Genomic DNA, 27,802 nt, shown 5'->3' on the forward strand with positions numbered 1-27,802 from the left:
GCTTTTGCACTTACCAATAGCCCCAGTGAGCTTTTTTAGACATTCCCACTTACTATTTTTTCAAAGTGACTTTGGGTATCCAGGACTATCAAATCCGATGTTTGAATCCCTAAGTTAGTGGGGTTGGAAATGAAAAACAAGGCATCGTCATGAAAATTACTGTTTGAAGTGAGACAGGCTTACAACGAAACAGGGAGCAGTGTCTGAGCAGTTTTAATTTTTATGGTGGGTAGAAGGCAGGTGAGTCCTCCTAAGACTAAAAGTGCAGATCCATCACTTAAATTCCCTGAGGGGAGGCCTTCTTTTCAAACCTGGCCCCATCGCCTTCTGGACTTGTTGGCCGTCAGGTGGGCCAGTTGGTTCTCTCAGTGGCAAAGGTGGGCCTTAGCCATATATCTAGTAGGAAGGGGTTCTTTGGGGCAGGTGCATCCAAAGTGGAAATGATAGCACAGGCTTTGTCATTAGACTGGCACAGATTCAGATCCCAGCTCTGGTACTTGCTGCCCAGCTGGGTGACCTTGGGTCAATTACTGAATCACTCAGAGCCTCATCTGTAAGTTCAGTAATAAAACTCCTCTAGCAGCACTGTCATCAGTATCAAGTCAAGTGCTGTATAGGTGTACATACGTGTGTGTGTGTGACTGATCTGGTACATGGCTGGCAGATAATAGGCACCCACTGCTGTTAGGGATCAGCAGACTTTTTCTGCAACGAGCCAGTAGTGAATATCTTTGGCTCTGCAGACCATGCAGCCTCTGCTGTGAGTACTCAACAATACATAAGTGAGGGACAGTGACTATGTTCCAGTGAGAGTTTATTTACAAAAACAGTTGGCAATTTGGATTTGACCCCTGGGCTGTGGTTTGCTAGCCCCGCTCTAGGTCAATGTCGTCCAATAGGAACATAATGTGAGCCACGTGTATAATATTAACTCTTCTTCCAGCCACAGGAAAAAGGTAAAGAGCAACAGATAAAGTTAGTTTTAATAATATATTTTATTTTTATTTCAAATTATACAAACCATTATTTTTTCATTTTTAAAAATATTTTATTTATTTATTTTTAGAGAAATGGGAAGGGAAGGAGAAAGAAAGGGACAGAAACATTGATGTGTAAGTAGTTGCCTCTTGCACACCCCCAGCCAGGGACCTGGCCTGCAACCCAGGCATGTGACCTGGCTGGGAATGGAACCGGCGACCCTTTGGTTCACAGACAGATGCTCAATCCACTGAGCCACACCAGCCAGGGCTATATAAACCATTATTGCTCCAACATGTAATCAATATGAAAAATCACTAATGAGGTATTTTACTTTAATATTTGGTACTGTTTTAAAAACTCAGCTGTGTCTTTTAAACTTAAAGGTACCTCTTGTTTCATACTCATCACATTTCAAGTGCTCAGTAACTGTATTGAATAACAGCTTTGAACAGTGCCCCTCAAACTGCAGGTCATAACCATGCAGTGGACCAAGAAACCCACTTAGTAGAAAAAGTCAAATTTAAAAACGAAGTAGAGAATAGAAACTATCAGAGTACACTGACTATGCAACAGATATGAGCTGTTGCCTGCCGTTTTGCCTGTGTGCACGCCTGTGTGTGCACGCCTGTGTGTGTGCTGGGTCAGGGCGACAGGTGTAAGACGTGTTTCTTCTTGTAGATTGTTGCCAGGCATGTGTGAAACTCACTGCTTTATCTACGGAAGTCAGGTTTTTGTTTGTTTGTTGGTTTGTTTTTCAAATTAGGCCGACTGCTGCGTTTGGCTTCGTTCTTAGGCCGTGCGCTTGCTGTGTCAAAGCTCTCTGTCCATCCAATGAATGAATGTCTGAAACCAGCCAAACCAGTTACTCCACGTCATGCTGATCATTTTTAAAATATACATGAGAATTCCCAACTTTGTACTTTACTATCTCTATACTCAGCTTCAAAGGATTCTCATTTGACAGATAGCAAACTGAAGCCCAGGAGAGATGGATTGTGTCGCCAAGACCCCCAACCTCAGCCGCAGTTTGGGGTGAGAATAAGGAAGGCCACAAGCCCGCTGGAGAACAGCTTGTCCCTCATCGGCTGGGGCTGTGCCTGTGCACGAGAAAGGGAGCCCAGGTCAATGCACCCCGTGATTTAAGTGTCGTGGGTCATTGGTTGCTTGGAATTTTTGAATATGTGAAACAAAAGTTAAAGAGATATTGCTTTATAGTACTTCATTCTTGATCTTTTTTTCATGGATTCTTTCCCTGATTTTTCTGAGCGTCCAAAAACAAAGGTGACGAAGGTTTAGGCTCTGGGATCCTACAGCTCCCAAGGCAGAGGGGAAGGTTTGTTTCCTGAAATCAGTTCTGGGTAAACCTCGCCTCCTCACTGGATTCAGTTTTCTTCCTTTCCCGTAGAACCGATATGTAGAAATAAGAGATTCGGGCTGACTTGGGTACAAACCCGGCCGGCACCACTTCTAGGCCACGGGACTGAGGCCGTCATCTCTCAGACTCAGCTTCCTCATCTGTAAAATAGGGATAATAATTTTAGCTTTGCTCTGGCTGGAGAGCTCAGTTGGTTAGAACATTGTCCAGTAGTCCAGGGATGCAGGTTCGATCCCCTGGCAGGGCACATACAAGATGCAACCAATGAATGTATAAATAAGTGGAACAACAAATCGATGTTTCTATCTCCCTCTCTTTTCTCTCTAAAATTAATAAATAATATTTTAAAATAATTTTAGTCATATAAGTTTGTAGTAAAGATTAGTTGGGGGAGTTATATGTTAAGAGAAAAAAGGTTTGAGTATGGGAAAATGCTTTTATATATGAATTTTTTCTTTTTTTAAAAAATATTTTATTTATTTATTTTTAAAGAGTGTAAGGAAGGGAGAAAGAGAAGGAAAGAAACATCAGTGTGTGGCTGCCTCTCAAGGGCCCCCCACTGGGGACCTGGCCTGCAACCCAGGCATGTGCCCTGACTGAGAATTGAACCCATGACCCTTTGGTTTGCTGACTGGAGCTCAATTCACTGAGCCACACCAGCCAGGGCCATATATATGAATTTTTAAACAATTGTTCCCTCACCTGAGGATGTGTTTATTGATTTTAGAGAGAGGGGAAGGGAGGGAGAGAGAGGGAGAGAAACATCAATGTGAGAGAGAAGCTTCAATCAGTTGCCTCTCAAATGTGCCCCAACTGGGGACTGAACCTGCAACCCAGGCATGTGCCCCAACCGCGAACTGAACCTGTGACCTTACAGTTTATAGGGTGACACTCTAGCCAAATGAGCCACAATGGCCAGGACTATATATGAGTTTTGGACTACATATCAATTTTCATAATATTATAGCAAATTGATTATAGAAATGATTTATTCTTTCACTTCCACCTCCTTCCAGAAGGGTGCAGTGTGAAGCCAAGAAACGCACTATTTCCCTTATTTTAATGTCCTGATGTTTAATAACTTACAGACTGCACTTTTAAGATATCTTTTCCCCACCCATTTGTACCTCACTCTCACTCATACACACTTTCTGTCAGGAATTCCACATTCACGAAAAAATAGCCCCATTTTTTTGGACCCTTTTTAAAACAAACAAGGACATGCATCGTCGTTGCCATGGTGGCCAGCATTGTCCTGTGGGTTACCCGGAGGGAATTATTAGTGAGCTTTTTCCAGAACCGGCTGCGTTCACACCCCTTGTCCTCCAGGGGAGGGAAATGCAGCTCTAACAGCAGCATCGGCCGCAGCACCGAGAAGGTGGGGGATGAGCTTGCCTGCTCATGCCGAGCTGGGGGAGACCTGAAGGGGCCAGCCATTTGCGTGGGGTCCTTTTCAGCAGCCAGACACCCTAACTGGCATGTTCTTTCATTTCTAGAAAGATTTGACCCATTCTTGCTCAGATGGTCCTCCCTACAAACGCAGACAGCCATCTCTGGCGATTGGTTGACTAGGAAAAAATTCATATACTGATTCCACGAGAGAAGGGTGGGGGGGCACTGGAAAACAGGAGAGTGAGGAAGGCATGTTGGCAGCTTGTTGAGATTCTGAGTCTCACTTTCCACATACGTAAAATGGTTCAGGAATAGAGCCGCATCTTTTAGGGGTGGTTGTGAGAATAAATGCACAGAAGTGTGTGGAGAAGGTCCCGGGACGCAGCAAGCCCCTGGCACGTTAGCCATTATCGTTAAAATGGTTGGTCCCTGGGCCATGTATCAGTGATTCTCTATTGTCCAATATGCTGAAATCTGTTAGGATATTCAACATACAACCTTTTAAAGCTGATTTTTCTTTTCATTTTCAAAAATAAAAATTGATTTTTTTATTGGGCTTTCTTTTCAAAGGAAATGCTTAAAATAGCTACCTGAGTAACAACATGTCTTTCCCTCAGTGTTGAGTTGAGGTTTACGCTAACATCCCTGTACTTCATTGCAATGGTATCTGAGGGGGTCATGTCTGTAAGTAGCTAGAAAATATGTCCATTGTAAGAGACATGTGCTTCTTCTGACACAGGAGAAGAGTGAGGATGAGAGAAGGCAAGATGGGCCTAAGAACTGAGATATTCCATGGAAGAGGAGAACCTAGCAGTGTGAAAGAAGTGTAGGAAGGCATATGGTTAAGGGCCAGAGGAAATAAACTTTTTAAAGGTTGGTTTTGCTCCTTGCTTTCTGTCCCCTCTAAATTCTTCTAATCCTGATGAGACCCATTCCTACAGGGTCCAGATTTTAACAGTGCATTACCTAAGTTGGTGAGAAGATGCTAAGGAGAATGTAGGGAACCAGAGAGGAATCAGTTCCCTCCGTCTTTGAAGGAAGACCCCTTGGGGAAGGATCAGGTCGGGAGAGCAGATGGCTGGCCTGGCGCACTGTGAACTGGTGCTCTGAGATAACCCCCACATCCCAGACAGGATGTCTTTGAAGTATTTCAAAAAGACCATTTTACTGCCAACCATGTCTTTCTGCCTGGAAAGAATAGGAGGCAAAGCACTGCAAAACCTTTAAGCTTTAGGAACTAAACAGGCTAGCTGTGTGACTTGGGGGAAATTGCCTAACCTTCCTGAGTCTCAGTTGGCTCACAAAAAAAGATAATATTTTCCTTGCAAAGTTGTGATGAGGATGAACTAAGCCATTTGTGATGCGCTCGTCATGTCTTAGGCTCTCAGCACCTGTTATCCCCTTCTGAATGCCGTAAACGCTGATTCATAAAGAGGAGGGTAGGGATGGTTTGAGCTGAGAGGGTTACTGGCATTCTTACGTTATAACCTAGAAAGAGGCTAGGGGAGAGTTTTTATTTTTGGAGCTTTCTATTTCACTCGCTTGTCAATTCACTCTGAGGCCACATGTAGAATGATCTGGTCAGTCATTCAGCTTGTGGGTAAACCACATACTTCTGGGAAGTTTAATCAATGCTTCTCTAAGAATTGTGCCATATTGAGGCAGCTGGATGCCCTTTAGATTCACAGTAGTGTAGGGACAACCACTGCACACGGACTCTGTGACCGCAGGCTTCCCGACCTTGGCACATCACCTTGACACATCACCTTGACCTCTCTAGGCTATTTTAAATTTTTTTTGTAAAACATAAGGTTGATGATCGGGTTTCTAAAATCCCTTTCTTGCCCCAAATTCTATAATTCAAGTTCTCAGTTCTTTGTTTAACAATCCAAAGCACAAGCAGATAATTGGCCAGACTTTTGCGATAGTATTTTTCTCCCCCAAAGCTGGTCAATCGCCTGAAGCTTTGGAAGTGGACACACTGGTGCATACGCCACAGCGGCAATGGAAAGGTAACTCGGCAAGCAAGTCAGCTTCAACGCTGAATTGATGTTCTCTCGTCCCCTGGGCCTGAGGCTGAACCTGTCAGGGACTTGTTTAGGGTACTTGGATCTACTGTGTACATGTCACTTTGAACCATGGTAGATGCTGTGCCGACAGCCTCTGGGTCGGTCTTTCTTTTTCGTGAAGGAGGAAGGTCATGTTCCTCCTTAATGTACAGATAAGGCCACTTATCTTTACATTACTTTTCGAAGACTCGTGGGATTCTAAGGATGAGGTCAGAACTTAGCCAAACCAGGAGCAAGCTCCGTGGATGAGAAGAGTCATCTTCCACATTCCACGGGGGATCCAGAGTCATCCAGAGTTTGGCAAGTGAATGTTTTTATACATTTTCAGTTAAAATGTTCATAGTATTATGGTATCATTTTAAAAAATTGTTTCCAGCTCTAACCAACATTGTCAATTAGTCATCCAACCACTGGTCCAAATTGCAGTTGACAAGAGAGCTTCTATTATTAGTTGTTTCTTGTTTGATTCCTTGAGCTATCTATACCTAACATCATCATCCTCACCTCTTTTGTTAGCACTGTGTGAGTAAGGTTCTCTTTCAATTGACCGAAAAAGTTCTGACTAGGACAGAGGGGGATGAAGGCAATAGTGTCTCAGTGGTCGCCTTTATCCTGTTAACCATCCGTGCTCTCATATTCCATTAGAACAAATGCTTTCTCAAGGGTTATGGACAGGGTCTGGAGGGACATGTCATGCAAAATATGTCATGAATGAGATGGTATCATGGTGGCTGCTCCTCAAAACATTATCACCGGCCTCTGAAATCCAGCTGGGCACCACTCAGCAGACATTGAGGAAGCGCCCTGGCCCTGGGAGACGTGCTGGAAATGCAGAGATGAATGAGATAGGGTGCTTGCTCTGGAGTAGTTTATACTATAGGGGTAACAACTTACATAGAACATACCCTATGCCAGGCATTGTTTTAAATGCGTCATACATATTAGCTCACGTGACCTTCAGAACAACCCCAAGAGGAGGTGCTACTATTAACATCCATGTCTCCTAGAGAAGGAGATTGAGATGCAAGGAAGTTTAGTGACTTGCTCAGTTACTTAGCTACTGAATGACAGGGCTAGAACCCAGAGAGTTGACTCCAGAGTCTGGGTTCCCGCCCGCACACATTCTGCTCATACTTTCTTTTTCTTTTTCTCTTATAGCTCCAGTAACATCCTCATCTTCCTATTCCTTGCAGCCTTTTTCTTAAGGCTTATCTTTTCCATAACAACCTTCATAAAGATAGTGTTGCGCAAAGCAAAAGAAACAATGAAAAAACCTCTCAACCCAAAAAGGCCCAAGGTAAACAAAACAAAAACCAAAAGCTACAATCACCCATAGTCCTACTGCTGTTACAATTTTATGTCCTTTAAATTTGCATGCTTATATACTATTTTAAAAGCCTACAATTTTCATTTAGGATTATGTTAGGTTTTCCCCCCCAATATGTTTTTCCTTGACATAACTTTAATGACTCAATTGGTCGGCATATTTTTAAATGATAGCTATACCATAAAATTGACTGAACTAATTTCTTATTGTTGGACATTGAGGTTAGTTCTAACATTTCACCATCATAAACCACACGTCTTTATATATACCTTTTCCACATATATTTAATAATTTTTAAGTGGTTATGGGCGTTTAACTTTGTGGTATTTAGGTGGGGAAATCAGAATCAGATTTCAGAGTCAGGTTCAAAAGAACCATTAAGTTCCTTTCACTGCTGGAGAATGGGAAACAGTAATACCTTAAGTAGCTAAACATGACCTAAATGATTTACCTTCTGCGCTTTAGCAGAAATGTTAAAACCGATCATTTGTTCTTTCTGACATAAGATACCCTCTTCCTGAGAAATGGACCCATGGTCCCATCAAAGGTTAGCTGGCCTGCTTGTCCCTTCGCACCCTTCTTCAAAGATCCTGTGAGGTCATGGAGAATCACACGCAAGAGGGTCAGGAAGACACAGAGCAGGTTCAGCAGGAACCCTCTGGTTGTGCAAGTGTGGGCAGGCTGACAAGGCCAGGCGGGAAACCGGTGTGGGGTAAGCTGAAGGCACAGGTCCTTCCAGCAGAGGGTGAGTCAGTGGAGAAAGAACAATGCATAGTGGTTCAACACAGACCTTGAGCGTGCACGGAGTTGAGTGTGAATGCTGACTCCACTTTTTACTGACTGCGTGACCTTGCACAGGTGGTTAAATCTTTCTGAGCTTCAGTATTTTCATCTTAAAACGGGTGTCTTACAGAACCCGCTTTAAATGATGGTGTGAGGGTTTAACCAGATCGTGTAAGTATTACTGTTGGTTGGCTTCTTTGTTCAGGGCACTAGACTGTTACAAGTTCACCATCATCTTCATCATCACCATCACTTGGTGTGGTAAGAGGTGAGCACTCACACACCATTTCAGAGCATGGAAGCCATGGGGGGGTTGCTTTTCTGGGGAAGATGACAAATTAAAGGGTGCAATGTGACATCGATGAGAAATAAATGCTGCACTTTATTTTTCCTGAAGTACAAAGCAGCTGTGAATTAAGATACTTCGGGGTGCCCTTGGTAGAACGCTGGCTCAAAGGGAAAGGAGGGGGACCTTTTTTGGCTAAGGTAACTGGGGTGTCTAGGGATTCAGTGGCTGCAGACAGAGTGGGACCAAGGGCAGACACTGTCAGGACGTCTGTTCCCCTTCCCATCTCTTGGCTGGACTTTCCTGGGTTGTCTGTTTCCGGCAACGTTGGCTTCCGGCAGCTCAAGGCTTATATACAGCATCCTCCCAATTAATGGTCCCAGCAGTAAAAAGTGCCTCTTTTCTGATACTTCCAGGAAAAAGCCCAGGGAACGGGTTCATTACCTGGAGTTCAGTTACACTTGTTCCTGGTCTGACCACTGTGGAAAGCTTGTCTGATTGGCTAGATCTGGATCTCAGAGTTCACTTCTATGGAGCAGATGGAAAGGGGTGGTTCCCCAGCGAGATGCTGAGCAGATGAAAAGAAAAGAAAGAATGGAGGAGGAAGGAAGGAAGGCAGACATATGGCTGCTACAAACTCATAAAAGTCTCATGATTAGGTGACTTTCACCTGAGGTCTGCAAACTTAATTCCAGGTTAGTTTATCAAGGACTTTCCCCCCTCCCTTTTCCTCCCACTCTTATGCAGGTATGACTTTTAAGTCAGGTGTTGCTTCCTATCACCTGAAGCCCCAGCAGTCACGTGAATCCTGCTTCTCTAAGCTCAGGGTGTCATTAGTGGCATAGCAGTCACCCTGTGAGGCTTAACCTCTCCCTACAGATTCTAAAAATACTCAGAGGCAGTCCTCAAAACCAACCGGGACTGCCGTGTGTGCAGGCTCTCAGAACTGCCGTAGCACTCTCGCGGTCAGAGCGCCATGGACTCAGCTCTTGTTTTTACTTTTTTATTTTTATTTTTGGCTCACATATACTGCCGTTTACGCAGAGGAGAAAGAAAGGGGTCACTGATGGAACAGAACTGACTGGAAGAAAGGGAAAGAGCCAGACAAACCAAACTTGTTCACACCGTCGTTTTACGGCTCACTGTAGACCTGAACTATGCTGTGTCGAGAGACCAGACCAGTCCAGGGAGCAGCAAAGATTAGCTGGGATTTAAAATAAAACCCTTTGACAAGAAGTTACCTAGAGTAACTCACGTATGTGTCCATGAAGAGACTCGAGGACCATATTTGGAGGTTAGTGCTCAAAAATGACCAGGGCCACCATCTGGGTGACTTTTCCAAGGCAAAAAACAATCCCCTGTCTGAGGAATTCTTAGGTGGAGGTGAACCATCCAGGGAACTGAGGTTCTCTTGCTTCAAAGAGGTGTCCCATTTGATGGGCCTGAGCAGCTAAGGATGCAGGTGTTGTATGCCCTGCGTGTATGGTTGAGGAACCTGCTTGGTGTTGGTTGTCTTATCAAACCAGTGAGCACTGTTTTGTTTTTTTTTTTGAAACCTAACCAAAAGATTAAATGATAAGATCAGATGGATTATGAAAATATGTGTGTGATTACAGATCTGGCCTTTTATAGATTGCCTGCAAGAGTCAGACGTCTCTTAACGAGATAATGAACCTGAACGCAATGTAAGCATGTGAATCAAGCCTGTCACTGTTGGGGCTTCACTGGAATTTATTAGATGTCACTGGGGATGATCGTGGAAAACAGGAAAAAAAACCCACAGCTTTTAATCAACTCTATGGCTGCCTGGGCTACAGGAAATGTTTGTTTTAGCTGTCGGGAATTGCCACGCAGTTAGTAGATTGTCCAGAAGTCGTTCTCAGAGCAGCCTTTCAGTTGGCCGCGTCATGGCAGGATTCTGGGGTTTAAATTAAAAAGTTAATCCTAGAGTAAGCATGAGTAAGTTCTTGGGACAGAACGTACTCCACATTGTTTCCATCCATACGTGAGTGCAGGAAGCGTGTGTACCCTGGACATGTGCTTCTCATTGGAAAATGCGATCAAATGTCTCTCTAGACTGCTTCTTGTGGAAAGTCCTTGGCATCTTCTCAAGCCTCAAGGAAAGCTTCTAAGCTCCCAAATTGCTAGGTGGTCTCTCCCAAGGAACATGTCAGAGGCAGGGGCGCCTCGCTCTTTGTGGGTGGGTGTTTTCTTATTCAGGATTTCATACCTGCCTCCTCTAAAAAAATCTGCATTGCTTTTTTAAATTGAATTGCCTAGATGCAACAAAGGACTTGACTAGTTGTTGGAATCTGGGCAACCTAGTAATAACCATCTTATTAATAACAATCTTAGTAATAATAATAGCAGCAGCAGCAGTAACAACAGCCAAGCTTTCTAAAGCATTTCTTATATTCCAGACACTTCTCCGTCACAGATTTTAATGCATTCACTCCACAGACAGTGGAGTTTCAGATTTAACCCCCCATCGTCTCCTCCTTCCAGAGCTAAAGAGCCAGACTGGCTGTGCACTCTTACCAGGATGGCCAGGGAACTGCCCACTTTTAACTGCATCATACAGACTTGACTTTTAATAGAGTTTACTTGAAGAGAGCCATGGGTTACATGTTTGTTCGGACACTTGTCTTTTATATGCTTTTCGGTTTTGTGAGGAGTAAGTTCAAAGCACACCATTTATCATTCAATCAAGAGATTCAATTACCAAGACCTATTTTGTTCCCCCACCTTCTTGATTCCAGCATATTCGAAAGGTTCTTCTCTTAAGCTAAGTAATTCAATTTCATGAAAATGAAGGGCAGGGGACTTTTAGAGTTGCTCAGAAAGACGCCAACGGCTGCTGTGAATGGAAAGGGTGAGCTCTTTCAGAGACAAAGGTTTTAATAAATCAGTCCGTGTTTGTGACAGTTTGAAAATGCTTCAGGTCAGTCAGCATTGATATTCTTTTTTGGCTTCTTCTGTGTCTTCAGTGAGAGATGTGTACTAAGCAGAGGTGAGCGGCTCTAAGATTGCTGTCTTCCGAGGAGGCAGGGTCCCCCGAGGATCTTGGGTATCATCATCCAAACAACGTTTCAGAATAATCAGTCCCTAAAGTAATACTGTGCAAAGGAATCAGGCCGTTTCCACTTAAGCCTGCTCTTACTTTCAGAATGTGGAAACCCAAACTGGAAATGCACTTTATGGGTGGGAGGCAGTGGTATTGCTGATCATATTTCCAAGTGTGGAACCAAGGGACTGGGTTGGGATTTAGGGGAGCTTGTCTGGTTCAGTGCAGCTTTATTTTTCTGGCTGACACTGCCAAAGGAACACCCAAGGGTAATAATGCTGGTTCCATTGGCCTTGTACAAATGTTTTCATTTAGAAACTCATTTTGTGAAAGGGATTGTGAATCTGGCTTTCTTAAAGAAAAACCCACACTGGAATGAGGGAAAGGAGTGTTTCAAATTTTCTAGATAATTTAGATCACATTGGTCTCTAAAATAGGTGATTTGAGCCAAAAACAAAGGAAACAAGCAAAACAAACAAACAAAGTAAAATTGACAAACAAAAATGACTCTAGTTGTTTTAGGTCTGAATTACCTGGATTTGATCAATATGAAGACAAAGTCAATCAGATGATGGCAAAATCTTCATAAATATGCCTGTTCTGGCCAGTCTTTGAGGGTTACTTTTTCAGGGGTTGTTGAGAGGAGGTCCATTTCTTCCAACCTGCTTGTGATTTTTTTTACCTCGTGAGTCTTCCTCGGAAATCGAATGAACAGAAAGAGCACTGGTCTTGCCCATCAGGAGGGTCTGGGCTTGAGTCCTGGTGCAGCACTGAGCTATCTGGCTACATAACTTTTCTGAGCCTCAGTTATCTCACTTGAATATGGAGTTGATAATCCCTCCCTTTTGTAATGATTGGATGGAACGATGGATGTAGAGCACCTGGTACATAGTGTATGTTATGTGACGCTCGTCTGGTTCACTATATATCCCACTCTGAGTTAAGGACAAACCAGAGGATGAGTTGCTAGAGACAGCCAGTCCAATATTGGTTGAAATAAGAAAGTCAACAAAGAAGAGATGCCTATAGATGTCACTCAAGATAAACAGTTTTCTTGCTAACATCCCAACTCTACCGCTGTGTGACCTTGGGAAGTTGCTTAACCTCTCTGATCTTTTTGTTCCTACCTGTAAATTGTGAATAGTAATAATGGTTCTTTCCTCCTAGAGCTGTGGATTAAAGGAGCTGAGGCAGGCAGAATGTACACCTCAGTGCCCTGCACTCAGTTAGGGAAACTGTGCCTCTGTTTCTCCTTCCCCTTTCTGTCTGCCAGCCATCCTGACCCTCATGAAGACATTAGGGGCTCCCTGGCTTGCCCATTTATCCCTGTGTGCCAAACCTGCTGCAAGCATTTCTGGAGCTCACGTCCGCCTACAAGTGGTCCTTTGACCTCCAAGCGATCCAGTCCTTTCCTGGGCAGCAGCCATCAGCATGTGGGGTCAATTAGATCTGTTGAATGGCAACACTGAGGATGTGAGTCAAAGAGAGGGAAAGATGGGAGGCACATCCTGAAGCACGTGTGAGTAATTTGTTCTTCTGAAGCAGGTCCAGGTTTCTAACTCGAAGTATTGCCAGCTTTTGTTTGTTATTCACGATTTCAAATAGGCTTAATGTCAAGTCAAGGTGAGTGCTTATTCACGCAGAGAGGTGGAAATAATATCATTTGATTACAATTACACAGATTCAGTTCATAAACTGAGAGTGTCAGTGGCTTTGATTTTTTTGTCATTTTAATTTTTTGTTTTTTCAATATTTAATTTTAAAATTTTTTAGATAATTTTAGACTTCAGAACTACAAAAAGAACACAGATGGTTTCCATATACCCCTCACTCAGCTTCCGGGAATGGTTACATCTTATATAACTCTAGAACGGTGATTTTTCAACTGGTGTGCCACAAGAATTTTTAAAACATGCACTACCTGATTATTTAGGCAGGGGCACTGATCTCTTTTCCCTTAGATTGTCAAATAAAAAAAACGACTACAGCCAACACAACAATAGCTGTTTGGTGTGAATAAATCAAAATTACAGGTTTTTTTGCCTCAGAATTTTAGTAATTAGTTAAGTAATTAGTTAACGAGATGAAAAAGGTTGAAGATCACTGCCCTAGATTAGAAAACTGATTAAAACTAAAAAATTAACCTTGCTCTGATATTATTGGGTTTGCCAAGAAGTTGACTTGGTCTCTTTCATGAAATCAAAATTGGTTTCATGAAACCAAATTAGTGAATTTTTGTGTAGCCATTGTAATATTGAAGGTGGAAGGAAATAAGCAACATTTTTGGCATATTATGCTTTATTATTTCAAGAGAGGTAAAAACACAGCTGAAACACAAAAAAAGATTTGTGCAGTGTATGGAGAAGGTGCTGTGACTGATCGAACATGTCAAAAGTGCTTTGTGAAGTTTCATGCTGGAGATTTCTCGCTGGACAATGCTCCCCTGTTGGGGAGACCAGTTGAAGTTGATAGCAATCAAATTGAGACATTAATTGAGAACAATCAATATTATACCATGTGGGAGACAGCCAGCAAACTCAAAATATCCAAATCAAGCAAGTTATTCATGAAAATGAAAAATGTGTCTTTTATTTTCCGGGAAAAACCATACGGACTTTTTGGCCAACCCAATGCTAACTTAGAACTCTTTGGGTTTCCCCAGTTTTTCCACGGAGGCCCTCTCTGTTCTGGGATGCGATTCAGCATCCCACATTGCACTTAGTCATCATTTCTCTGTGGTCTCCCATCTGTGACGGTGTCTCAGTCTCTCCTGGTCGTTCACGGCCTTGACACTCTTGAAGAGAGCTGATCAGTTATTTTGTAGATTACCCCTTGATTTAGGATTATCTGATATTTTCTCCATTTCTAGCTTTTGTAGTTCACTGCTCTACATACACTTTACTGGCCAGACCAGGGATCTACTGACAAATGGAAGTTTTAAGGCCTAATAAATCATCTAGTTATTTCAGCCTGGCTGGGCATTTTTAGTTCCTGGAGGTTGAGAGTCTGGCCTCTGGAGCCAGACAGCCTGGTCCTGCTTCTGGCTCTGTGACTGACCTGCTGTGTGACCTTGTGAACGTTATTTGACCTCTCTGTGCCTTAATGCTCTTGTCTACAAAGTGGGGATAATACAGACCTGACCTCCTTGGGTCGTGGTCTAGATTAAATGAGTGAAGCATGGTGCACATTAGAACAGCACTTCGAATGTAGTAGCCGCTCAGCATGTCCTAGCTGTTACCATTAATACGCTCTCCACAGCCCTCTCCAGTTCTTCCTCCCCTGAAATCCAAGCCTAGTGACATCCCACTGTCACTTCTCAGGTCTGCGAGTACAGGCATGATGACTTTGCAGCAAAGCCCTAGGGTTTGGGCATGGTCCTCGTGTTGCATCTGGAAAACCCATTTCAGCTGGAGGGTTGTATCTTGGCTACCACGGCCATATGGAAGTTCAGTCTGCAGCGCCTTCTTGCTGTGCTCAGCTCTTTGAATGCACCTGTCTGCATATCCCCACCCTTAACCCATGCCAGCAGCCCTGGGCTCTGCTCAGAAATTGCTCCAGGCCCCATTTTTCTACACTGAGCTTCTGTTTCTCTTGTTCCACATTCTGTGAGCCCCTCATCTGTGCCCCCTCTCTTCGCCTGGCTCCTCTGAATCTATGGCAGGCAGCGAGGAGGCATGACGGTGACAGCCAGGAGGAGCGCTGGGATCATGCAGATCGAGGCTCCGTTCTTAGAGCTGTCACTTGCTTGACCTCCTGCAAGGTCAAGCCTCAATTTCCTCATCTGAAAAATGAGAGTGGTAACATAGTATTTCCACATCAAGGTGTTGTGCAGATTCAATCAGAAACTCTCTATGAAGCCCTTTGCCCGCTGGCGGTTTAAATGCATGAGTGTGAGCGATGATGGATGCTGGCGCCTGTCTTGGCTCCGGCCTGATTGAAGGTAGCAGGTACCTTCCCTCCATGCTTTGCTGGGCTGCTCCTTCTGCCTGAAGCGTCCTCTGCCCTCACCCCCACCCAACTTTGCAGTCTGCTAAAATCTTATCTCACCTTCTCACAAATTCTTGATTTCCACAAGATGTGTGCATTACCTCATCGCTATATGGACTGTTCCTTACTTTTCTAGCTTGCGATACTTACATTTGGACTTTTGTAAGCAGTAGTCATGTATTTGGGTTACTGTCATGCTGTCCTACCCCAGCCCCCTGCCTCACCACGTGTGCCTTACCATCAACTCTGATGATTGGTGCTCAGAGGGCACGGTCTAGTCCTGTACAGCCCGCCATGGGTAGCACAGAAGACAATCAGTGGAAGTTCAGAATAAATGTATTAAATCCTGAAAGGGAAAGGCCAAGCGCCTTTCAGACCCTCTCTCTCTGGCTCTGTCATGCTCTGGTGGGTTTGAGGGATCTCGTGTTAGGGACAATGCTTTGACAAGCATCAACTAAGCCATTTCCATAAACAGGAGAACATAGTTTCCACCCAAGTTTGCCTCTCCTGCTTCCCACAAACACCCACCTGCAGCCTTGGTGTCCTTAGCCATAGCATTCAGCTCCTTGGTCTGGCGGCCAGCCCACACCCTCCTTGGTTTCAGAGTCAAGTGACCAAGTCCAAGCCATGCAGAGTCTAGCGCGCACCTGAGATGTGGAGTGGCTTTCCTGGACTGTTACATCTCTCCCGGGGCCCCCAACACAGGCTCACACCTCAGCCAGAGTCTTGGGCTGCACTGTGGGCCTGACCCGGTGGTGGGTGAGTGCATCTCAGTCCTGCAGACACATTTCTCTTCTTGTCCCCGAGGCCCCGTGTCTTTCTCTATCCAGCCTCCAGCACGGCTTTGCATTCATGCTTCTCACATTTGCTTTGTTTCATATCGGGAGGGGGAAGGCACAGACTTCTGATAAGGAAACTTAGCCTTGTAAAGGGATTCAAGCCTTGGGTGGAGAATCTATCACACAGTCAGACCTTGCGGGCAATGCAGAAACATAGCTCGTAATTTTTATGCTAAGAGTATCTGACGGTCCCCCTCCCCTGCCTGCCTTGAGTTTCATGATGGAAGACCCCTCTGTAAGACTTCAGTCCCTGGAGCCTCCTGTCTCTGGGAAGGCAGCGGAGAAGAAAATTCTCTCAGTCCACTTCACAGGACTTGATATTGATTTTAAAAATGTTTTATTTATTTTTAGAGAGAGGGGAAGGAGAGGAAGAGAGGGAGAGAAACATCGATGTGAGAGAGAAACATTAATCAGCCGCCTCTCGCCCATGCCCTGTCCAGGGACCACAACCCAGGTGTGGTCCTGCCTGGGAGTCAAACCATTGACTCTTTGCTTTGTGAGATGACGCCCAACCAACTGAGCCACACCGGTCAGGGTGGGTGTCGATGTTTTAAGAACGCATAGGGACGTAGGAAGGGAAACCAAGCACCAAGCTGTAGTACGTTTTCTCTCTCCCAGACTTGTGCTTTTCTGTAATTTTAACATGTTGTCTGCAGGTGGTGATCTGAAGTAGAGTTTAATTGAAATCAGGTGAGAAATGTATAAATGGGACATTAAACATGAAAAGGTACAGGGATAAGGACATTATTCACCCTCATCCCCATCACAATAGGGGTGGTGGGGCTCTGCATTTATCTTTGAATGGTATTAGACGAGGTCTCTGCACTCACGTGCTTTTCTCCATGAAGTGCAACATCCCAGGGCCAGCTGGCTGGCCGAAGCGATGGCAGGACCTTACAGCTGGGCCTGAATCTGCTCTGACTGACTGCTGTGTCCCTGCACCAATGCCCTCTGCATTTTAGTGGGAAGCAACTCAGCGAGCCAGCAGAGTTAGAGCAGAACAAAACAACCAGGAATAAAAATACTCCGTTTAAAAATAAATGACAATCCTTGTTGTTCTTTAAGGCAGTTGCTTAAAGAGAATTGGGAAAAGCAAGGCTGCATGACTTTGACAGATTACTGAACTAGGCCTTACTTTCCTCATCGGTAGAAAGGGTAGCAAAATACTTCCCATACAGAGTTGACGACTATCAGTAATAATGACAGTCATAATTTATTGAGCATGACTGCAGGCCAAGCATTTTTCAAAGGTCTTCACATCATGAGGTCAGGACTATGAATAGCTCCATTCTGCAGATGAAGAAACAAGCTCAGAGAGGTTTAGTGACTTTGCCAAAGTCGCACAGCTAGGCAATGGTAGAGCAGGGAGGGCTTAAACCTGCATCTGAGAGACTAAAATCTGAGCTGTTCATAACTCAACTGTACTGTTGCAAGAATCCAGGGGAATAATATAGCTTTACTCGAAGTGTTTGATGGGTGGCCCAATGAGATGAAAGGTGATCTTAAGAGGCCATGTGATAATTGGGGATGCACGGATGATGAATTAACATCAAATCACATGGTAAGGAAATCACTTTGAAATGTCTTCCAATCTTTCTGATTAGGACAAGGTTCATTCTTTCAATAGGTGCTGCTATGCCTATTCATCACTGTCCTGAGACCTTTTAACTTCCCTTTTTAAACAAAGAGGCAACAGGCAGCAGAGGCTTCGGCAACCAGCTTCTATCTAAATGTCAGTAAAAATGTTGTCACATTCATTTTCACACCTATCTTCTAATTTATGACAAGTGTTACTGGTTTTCCCTCGGTAGTAGTGATGTAAAAATACCTCTCAGAACACTTCTAAGTACAAAGAATCGGTCAGCATTAAACATTGTTGAGTGGATACTAGTCGGGGTGGCATTCAGATACAGCAAACACAGTGAAGGCCGGATGCGAGTGACGGATCATGAGAAATGGTGTGATAGACCGTGGGGAGTTCCCGGTCTGACACGTAGCACGTGGTTCACACTCACTAAATGTCTAGGACGGGGGGAGGAAGGATGCAGCTCCCTCTCCCAATCTGCTACTAGGAGAAATGACCTGTTGGGGAGCTGGCTGAGACTGCCTTGCCCTTGTGATTTTGTATCAGTTTCACTTTTTCTGAAGGCTGCCAGAGAAAGCAGGAGATGGGGGCAGTGAAGTTGGTTGTGGCCCTCACTGAACCACAGAGGCTGAGTGCTGGGGATGGAACTTAAGATCTCAGGGTCAGATCATCTGTTACAATTGGGAGGCTCCAGATGGGGGAAGGGGTTTCCCCCAAGGTCACCCTGGCTGAGAGCAGCCGTAGTGTGATTGGTGCTTTCATCCATTGCCAGGCCAAATTTCTCATTCTTAATCTCTTCCCGAAATAGCCACCAGGTCCTTGGTAAAACCCAGATAATTCAGGGTTCATTCTCCCAATCTCTAGGTACCCTTCAGATCCCCAGTACTGCACAAGGCACCGAGTTACCTGGAAACTCCACAAAGGGAAGAAGGTAAATCATCTCCAACCTTCAGGAGCCGACAAGGCTATGCTACAGGATTTTGCCCTTAGACAAGGATCGTTTGGGAGGTAAGCAGCTAGGTCATCTACCATAGAGTCAGGTGGGAAGGTTCTCTCTAGGAGTGACAAGGCCTGTATTAGTCAGCTCTCACCAGTGTATACTTCAGTAACAACAACCCCCAAATCTTTGTGGCTTACAACATCAAAAGGTTGTCTCTTGAGTTGGTTACCTGTTGGTATCAGGCTAATTGCAGGTGTCCTCTGTGCCTGTTCCATCCAGGACCCAGCTGAAGATGCAGAGGGAAAAGAGAAATGTCAGAACCATGTGAAGGTTCTTGATGCTTCCTCTGGGAAGGGACATGTGTTAACTTCTATTCCATGATGGTCTGGGTTCCTAAGAGCAGATTCTAGAACAAGGATGCTGGCACAAGGCGTTTATTTGGGAGGTACCAGAAACACCAGTAGGCAAGTGGGGAAGGAAGGGGTTGTGAAGTCCGCTACCACTGTGGGCAACTGCAGTTTAATCCCATGGGGAAAGTTGAGGAGACAGGACAAATCACATGTCCTGTCTTCCTCTGGAGGAGTGAGGGGAGTGATGTATTTACACATCTAGACCTGCTTGTCATTGGTTGGGGGCTACTTCTGGCCTGTGTGGGTTCAGAGAAGGCTTCTAGCTTCTGAAAAAGCCCTTGGGCAAGGAGATAGAGCCACTGGCAGTGGGAAGTTGGCTGGAGGGCACGAGGGAGATACAGCCAGTGATATGGGTGGGGCCCCAAGAACATCTGCCACATGCTTGCAGCCCATTGGCTCAAGGAAGACACAAGGCATGTCTTCAGGGATGGTGGGCAAGTATAATCCTCCCACAGAAGTGCCACAAATATTTGAGGACCAAAACACAATTTCTAGCAGATCCTGAGCCCTGTTGTATGAAAGGCACTAAACTGTTTAATTAGCAATGGGGGTGATGCTTAATGGAGAACTACCAGGTAGAGTGGAGTGTCTCGACCTCAGGACCCCAGCATTTTGGGCTGGGTCATTGTTTGCTGTGGAAAGGCTGTCCGGTGCATTGTAGGATGCTTAGCAGCATCCCTGACCTCTACCCACAAGATGCCAGTAGCAACTTCCCACTTCCAACTGTGGCAACCAAAGATGTCTCCAGGTTTCCAAGTGTCCCCTAGGGAGCAAAACTGCCACTGTGGAGAACTACTGATGTAGATCATACATGCACTGCTGATTCCCAAAGAATTGAAATAAATCATAGGTGCCTGAATGGAGAAGCTCATAGCCTAAGGGAGGAGACAAACACATATAAACTATAATGGCAAGTCAGTCTGTGTTGCAACAATTTGAGCTATGTAAAGGAAGCAGAAATAATTCAGGAGTGGGAAATATCACTTCTGTGGTGGGGGTTGGGATGGTCAGGGAAGGCTGTATTGAGGCAGAGACAGCTGAATAAGGTTTTGAAGGATGAAGAGGAGTTTTGCAGATGAGCGATACCACGTGTAGAAGCTTGATGGCTGTGGAGACTTGGGGATGCTATAATAGTTGATGTTGGAAATGCTGACCTCAGAGCCTCCTCGCCCTCAGAAAGGCCAGGTTGCAGGACTGTCGTTAAATCGGCTGTATCATGTGATCTATCGTGTGTAAGGAGCATCACCAAGGGCTTTGGGGGCTCTTACTGGGGGTGCCCAGATGGTGTGGATATAGCCCGCACTCAGAGGGACCAGAAATGCCTCTGCTCTATTATTTTGGTTAAGAGAGCAGGCCAGTTATTTCTATAGTCTCCCTCAGTATCCTTTCCTGTCCCAACCACTTTAATGTTTGTTGCCTATTATTCTGCAAAGAAAACTGGACTTGGTTTCATGGTTTAAGCTCTCTGCCTCAGTTTCCTCAGAGATCATCAGGGTCTCTCTCCTGCCAGCCTCATAGTCTTGCTGTAAGCTGACAAGGAGATTACACAGCATTGGTTGTGGATTCGGGGGGATCTGGGTTCCAGCCCTGCTCTGCAGTCTGCCAGGTGTAGACTTCCCTGACTCTCCATTTTCTCCTCTGTAAAATGGGTATAATACTACTTTGTGGGACTGTCTTGAGGACTAAATCATGCTACGTCTGTAAGCTCTCAGCCCTGTGCCTGGCACACGGTAGGAGAGGAATGAATGACAGTTACTCCTTCCCATCCGTGTTATGAATGAAGCTGAGTTTGCATGACTATAGCTCCCTTGAGTTGAGTGCATATTATACCCCAGGCGCCATCCTACGAGTCTGTATGTATTAACCTACAAGTACAGTAGGTGGTGTGATTGTCTCCACTTTACCTATGGGGATACCGAGTCACAAAGTAACGTGTATGGCTAGTGAGTGGCACTCAAACGCCCGCAGACTGTTCGAGCAAGTAACTGCTTTCCTGGATGATCTAGGGTAGGGGTGTCAAACTCATTTTCCCCGGGGGCCACATCAGCCTCACAGTTGCCTTTCAAAGGGCCGAATGTAACTTTAGGATTGTATAAATGTAACTACTCCTTAACAGTTCAGCAAGAGCTTGGCACTGCCGGGTAGAAACAAGGTGGAGGGCTGGCTTCGGCCCATGGGCCTTGTGTTTGCCACCTGTGGTTTAGTACTTACCCTTTCTCCATCACTTTTCAAAATGAAGTCAAGGGCTTAGCTATAGAGTTACTTCTACCAATTTATTAGAGCCAGTGTAGCAACTATAAGTGAAAATGAACTTTTCTCACTGTTGGCGGAAGGGCCTTAGTACACTTACAGAATGTCAATAAGAAGGTGGGTGAGCAGAGATTTATTTTTAGCCACAGTATCTGAGCCAGCTCCTCAGTGCGAGTCAACTTGGGTACACGATGAATCACCCGAAACCCACCCCTTCCAGAAACATCTGTGAGAGCCACACAAAGGGAAACCTTCAGTTTCTCAGCTCTTCCCCCTCCCCTGCCCCCCGCCCCACCCCCAGGCGCTTGAAAGAAAACGCTGGGGGGTTGTTTGCCAGCCTGCACGACACCACCTCCGGAACAGCCAACGGCTGGGAGTTTGTCTTCTCTCCCTTTGTGTGGGGCACACATGGTGTTCTCAGTGTGAGAGGGAGCCGAGTCTGTGCCAAGAACTCATTTTATTTTTTAATTTTTTTAATTAATTAATTTATTTTTATTCAGTTACAATTGTCTGCATTTTCTCCTCTTCCCTCCACCCCACCCCAGCCAGTCCCACCTCCCTCCCCCACCTCTACCCTCCTCCTTGATTTTGTCCTTGTGTCCTTTATAGTAGCTCCTTTTAAATCCAGCCTCTGAGTACAGAGTGGCAGGGTCCCGGGAACGTTTGCTAAGCCGTCATCTTGGATGGCTCTCCTTGCAGGAACAGCAGCGATGACCCAGTGAGGGCCTGGTCTGCCTGGGCCTGTCACAGGGCCTCGGAGGAGAATGATTCCCTGAGTTAAAGGTGTGGATGCTCCTCCAGTTCAGACATCACCTGTTGAGTGCAGAGACTACGCCTGGACATGAGTTTCTCCTGCTTTTGGCTCAGGTCCTGGCTCCAGTCCTTGAGGGCACCATGTCCTGGGGCAAGTTACTGTTTCTCTCTACGCCTCACCAGTAAGGCTCAGGTGACAATTCTGTGCAGAAGGTTGCTAGAAGAATTCAGCCTTGAGCCCATGGCTTATAGAAAGTGTTCTAAGTGTTAGTTCTTCTGTTGTCATTTTGATATCCAGCCAGGTCAGTGGGCAAAGTCCCTGGGGCAACGGGTATCCTGGAGTTCCACAGCTTGGAGGGATCCCGAGGCACCCTCTGGCTGTGTGTCCCAAATGACTTTCAAAACCCTCTGATGGGCCCCTATTTTACAAATGACAGAAGTCTTTGGCAACTCAGAAAAGGAGGCATCTGTAGCAGTTTTGTTCTCATTAGCTGCGTCGCAGGCTCGGGCTGGGCCCCTGCTTCATTGCTGGGCAGCAGCCTGCTGTCCCCCTCCTACTCTGACATCCACGGGTCTGTAGCAGCCTCAGAACCTTCTGGGGGAGAGTGTGAATGCCGCTCAGCCTATGCCTGACTAATTGATAGCTGGTGGTTTTCTCTACACAACACCCAAAAGAAGGCTCTACTCTGTGTCTCATACACCCGCCCCTCCACTTTCCATCCCTTCTTGCATATCTCGCATATTCACTCCTCACACGGCCCCTTCCTTGGAGAGGCAGTGAACCCCTCCAGGGAGAGGCAGGGTGTGTGATGATTTCAGGCATGGCCCAGGAATCCAACTTTGAGGGTTTGGATCCCAGCTCTGCTAGTGAGCTGCTGTGTGAACTTGGGTAAGCTGCTCAGCCTCTCCCTCTCTGCCATCTTCTTATCTACAAATGGGAATAACAGTCGTTCCTACCTGACAGGGTTGCCGAAAGACTTAAACAAGCCACGTGCATGGGCAGCACTTAGAATGTGGCTGGTACAGAATAAGTCTTCAGTGAAGGTCAGCTAGAACCAGAGGCCTACAGTGATAAATGTCACCAAAAGAAGATGGGGAGGCTTGCAACCAGGAGAACTGAGTGGAGTCCAGCTGCCAAGGAGATCACAATGCCTGTGATGTGGATTTGCCGTGGCTTCTAGTGGCAGCTCTCGATAGCAAACTTGCCTAACAGGCAGTGAGGGCTCACAGAGGCAATGACTGTTTTGCCTGAGAAATACTTGTGGAATGAATAAGTAATGATGATAATAATGAGTTACCATGTGCTACATGCTGCCTGTGTTCTAGGCACTTTCATATATACTGACTGATTGAATTTTCACAACAATCCCGTAAGACAGTACTATCAGTTTTTATGTCTCATGAATGAGGTGTTTGAGGTTCAGAGTTGTTAAGTAACCTGACCAATATCACACAGCTCATGCGTGGTGGAAGTAGGGTGGGAAACTCCAAAAGATATCCCCTGTGTGCTACATACTTAGCTAGGCAGCAATTAGGGGGTGACTAAAATGCAGTCCCTTCCCAGACGCAGTAGCTCTTGTGAAAATTTCGGGTTGGGTTTGAAATGGCACATGGCAGGGCCAGGAGCAGCTTGTGAAGGAGCCACAGCGTGGTGTAGCTCAAGGCACCAGGATCCTGTGAGGGCCTCACCGTGGGGTGCTCTCTGTTAGGTCACCTGCAAAACTGCTTGGATGTCTGCTGTCCGGGCTGGGTGACAGTTTGGATAAGCCACCTATGCCAGTTGAGAAGAACTGAGTCTCCATTCTCTATAGTGATCTGCAGTCAGATTATAATTCAAGGAGGCCTGCATCCCGCTAATATTTGACCCAAAGCCTTTTGTTATTGCTCCCTAACACGAGAATAAATCCAACCATGCAGCATAGGGTCAAAGCCTTCTTGGTGGACATATGGCAGGTCATTGCTTCCCAGAGTGTGTTTCTTGGATCTCTAAATCTATACTACATATATAGTTCTACATAAGAAAAAGAAAACAAAAAGTAAAATGTGTTCTGGGTTCCAGGAACCTTGGTTATGGCTCGGCTGAGCATGTTTCTTTCCTGCTGAACTTCTCAAAGCCTTCAATGCACTAACATACATTGTGAGCCTTCAAGGGGGAGCAGCTCTTTCCAGTCTTATTCGGCCCCTTCATCTTTGTATCCAGGAGCCCTCTAGGGGATTAGTGTTCGGAGGAACACAGCCTGAGAAATGATGCTGTTACCCATGGAAGCCGTTGAAGGTGCTGTGTGTTCAAATCTACTTCAAAACAATCCGTTGGGTTTTCATTTTACATTTAATTAGAAAACAAAGCAGAGGTTCCTCAACAGAATCCATGACTGAATTAAGCTACAGAACATTTAGAATTGAAGCACAGAGAAATGATTGGAAGGCTGGGACATCTCTGGACCTTGAAAGCAAAGGGCTTCTTTCATTTACCTTGGGAATTAGAAATGAACGACAACGTACTTTGCTAAGTCCAGGTTCAATGCCAGGGAACAAGGCTGCCAGGGTGAAAATGGATAATGAATGATCATGGGTGGCTGGAAGGATGGCAATAGCAGAGTGAAGGTAAGTGACAAAGGGGGATCGCCTGGTGACAGAGTGACCAGCTGGGAGGGGCACCAGTGAGCTGCTGGGAGAGCCGAGTGGAAATTTGCAAAACTTGGGAAGTAAATGGCTGCAGTTCTGTTTTAAAAAATTTATTATTTTAATTGAATTTATTGGGGTGACACTGGTTCACAGAACTGTACAGGCCCCCAGTGTACAACTCAATAAATCATCATCTGCCACGTGCCCATCGCCCCAAGCAGAGGCTCTTTTTGTCTTCGTTCCTGTCCCCCCACCCCTTTGCCCACTCTCACCTACTCCCTACCCCCACTTCCCTCTAAATAGCCGCAGTTCTGGCCTAAGGAGAGGAAAGGGACATGAAAGGCCTGGGATGAGCCCATCGTTTCCCAATGTTCAAACAAACACTTAGTGGCCTTGAGCTCACCAGTCAAATGACAAGAGTCAATAAATAGTTTGTTACCTCGTTGACATCAAAACACTGGCTCGGTAAACTTGAAAGCACCTGACAGATCTTCCTCCGAGGTCCCTCTGGACCCTGATGAAAGACCACTCACTGCAGCCCCACGCAGTGGCCAGCACGCGGCCTGGAGACGAGGGGATGGCCAGGTCAGAAAGCCTGGGTGGGTGCGGTGGGCTGTGGGGGCCAGTGAGAAGGAGGGGACTGCTTTATGTTCCTGGAGAAAGAGGAGACATGAAAAGCTGGGTTGGTAGGTTATTATAAAACACTCAGAGCTTTTCCTAGGGGAGGAAATAATGGGAGCTTCCTCCTATGAACATGGCCTTCCCCAGAAATGTAAAGATTCAGAGAAAGAAGAGTAAAAATTGGCAAGTATAATAGGCTAATCAGAAAAACAAGTGATTCTGAAATGTCTCAGGATGGTGGATAAAATGTGTAGGTCTCCATACCCCAGTGCCTAACAATATACCAGGTACCCGGTGTGCTTCTCAATGAATGTACATTGAATGAATCAGTGAATGGATAAATGATACTTATATCGTTCCATATAGAACTGCCCACCTTTCAATATGGCTTAAATAACACATCCATGAGATGTTCAGTGACAAGTTGGAGAAGCTGTAGCTTGTCCAAAACTATCATCTGTGTGATTGCATCTTGAAGAACTTTAGCACCCAGGAAGTATGGGACATCGTCCTCAATGATACGTCTTCTGCATTCAACCCACAAACCCCACCTCTGCCATCTACCTGTTGGGTGGTAACTGTACTCCACTTGCGAGAGCAGGGTGATGTGGATGACTTCGTTAAGATTGTCCTGTCAACCTGTTAACCATGCTGGGAAAGCTCTCGGGTGCCCATTCAGAGGCAAAGGTATGAGTGCTATTGCACTGTTACCTGGGCTTGGCTGTACAGGTGGAAAGGCATCTTGTGATGTTGCTGAATCACATAGGGTATGTGGTCTAATGTTCTACACGGGGCCCCTTTGCATTTCTCCTTCCTCTTGCAACACAGAGTGTGGGCGTTCCAATGATCATCAGCTCTTCTTGCTGTTTGTTCTTTCCAAATTGCTTCTTTTCTCCTTCAGAACTGGGAAGAAAATGGCTGATACTCATTTACATGATACTCATTTACTGATACTTCAATACATGTCTATTGCATGCTCACTATGTTTTGGGCACAGTTTTTGGGTTTACCAGAATTGGGACAATATTCAAATGCTCCATCCATTTACATGTTGATTTCCATTTTCAGAAACTCAAAAAGATGGTAACAAATAAGTCAAAGGAAGCAGAAATTGCTGGTAGCTACAATTTAAGTCATAAAGTGTGGAAAAGTTGGACTTTGAGTGAGGGTTTTTTGTATGTGCTTGGCCCTGTGGATGATACAGTGTTGTGAGCAGCCTAATGCTTTTCCCTTTAACAAGAGTATAAATTACTTACTCTGCTCACATTTTTGCCCGTATCTTCTCACTGCTTAAAACTTATTCCTCAAAGTTTATTTGTTTATAGTTTTTAATTTAATTTAATTTTATTGTTGACACTATTACAGATGTCCCCATTTTCTCCCCGTTGCCCACCTCCGCCCATCCCCATATAGTTATATTTTTTAAAAGGCCATTGATGTTACAATGATAAAGGTTTTATATGCTTATTAGAGAGAATTGTTAAAATACTTAAAAGTATAAATAAGGGGGAAAAACCACCTTCAATTCCTCCAACCAGAGATAATCCCTATTGAAATGCACCCCCTCCCGGTCGTAATGTATGCCAATACGTATTTGACACCGTGGTACATTCCTTTAATCTCATATTTGCTTTTTAGGTTGCAACCCCCTCCTTTTTTTCAAGAAAAAGAACTTAAATCACTTTACTATAAATTCTCATTCTCAGTTCCTTCCTCACACCCACTCTCACACTGTGGGCCTTGTACAGCGCCCACTCTGTGAACACGCACTGGGTTGCCGTGGGGGAGTGTGAATGAGATTACATCTTACCAGGGCCCTGTTACACTTCACCGTTGCTGCGGCCTCATTTGCTTAACCTTTTTGCTGTGATTGAACTGGGCTATTTCCAACTTGCTTATTTTATAAATAGTGCTGTGAATGATCATCTTTGTCTGAATTGAATTTATTTTTCTTGGCGACTGTTCCATGCTTCATATTTCTAAAATGAGGTATCAGGTCCATGAACAGAAACAGATTTATAACACTTTTTACCAATTTCCAGAAAAACTAAACCCAGTTGATAGCGTCATCCACGATTTCCAAATGCACTTGTTTGCAGGAAGCCTTCATCAGGTCTGATAAAAGCCGTGGTAGTCACATTCACTGCCTTAATAGGGGTCTCAGACTAAGTTAAATAGGCTTGATTTTCCTTTGTAAAACTCTTACCTGTTTCTAACAATGTAATGCTTACAATAAAAATGTGTGCATTAAATGAGTAACAAGTTAATTATTACCTCAATAAACAATGTACACAATGAGTTGTTAGAAAATTAGCTTCTACATGTGTGATAAAATTAACATAGTGACTTTAAGTTTGGGAAAAATTCTGAAAACACAAGGATTGATTCTATTTTCATTTCCCTTTTTTTTTTCTTTTTATTTTCTCTCCAAACTGTCAGAAACTTTGTATCTCTCAGTGCCATTCACTCACCCTAAATGTTTCCAGACAAGCCCGAACAAGAGACAAGTCATACT

At 44.9% G+C, this 27,802-nt stretch overlaps 1 protein-coding gene across 5 annotated transcripts in view; it reads left to right on the forward strand.

Moving 5' to 3' along the window:
- Positions 1-27,802, forward strand: part of SLC1A2 (solute carrier family 1 member 2) — a 142,203-nt gene that overhangs the window by 24,073 nt on the left and 90,328 nt on the right. The window contains exon 1 of one of the 5 annotated variants that reach the window (XM_045194298.2): positions 9,138-9,507. The exons of 3 other annotated variants lie outside the window; for them this stretch is intronic. In XM_045194298.2, coding sequence (XP_045050233.1) covers positions 9,479-9,507 — 29 coding nt within the window. In that variant the 5' untranslated portion in view covers positions 9,138-9,478. Of the gene's footprint in view, positions 1-9,137; positions 9,508-25,098; positions 25,252-27,802 lie in introns of those variants that run through there. One more of the 5 variants, XM_045194297.2, reaches the window with a different exon arrangement.

This window comes from Desmodus rotundus, chromosome 5, assembly GCF_022682495.2.
Source record: "Desmodus rotundus isolate HL8 chromosome 5, HLdesRot8A.1, whole genome shotgun sequence".
In the NCBI taxonomy this organism is placed as follows: Eukaryota; Metazoa; Chordata; class Mammalia; order Chiroptera; family Phyllostomidae; genus Desmodus; species Desmodus rotundus.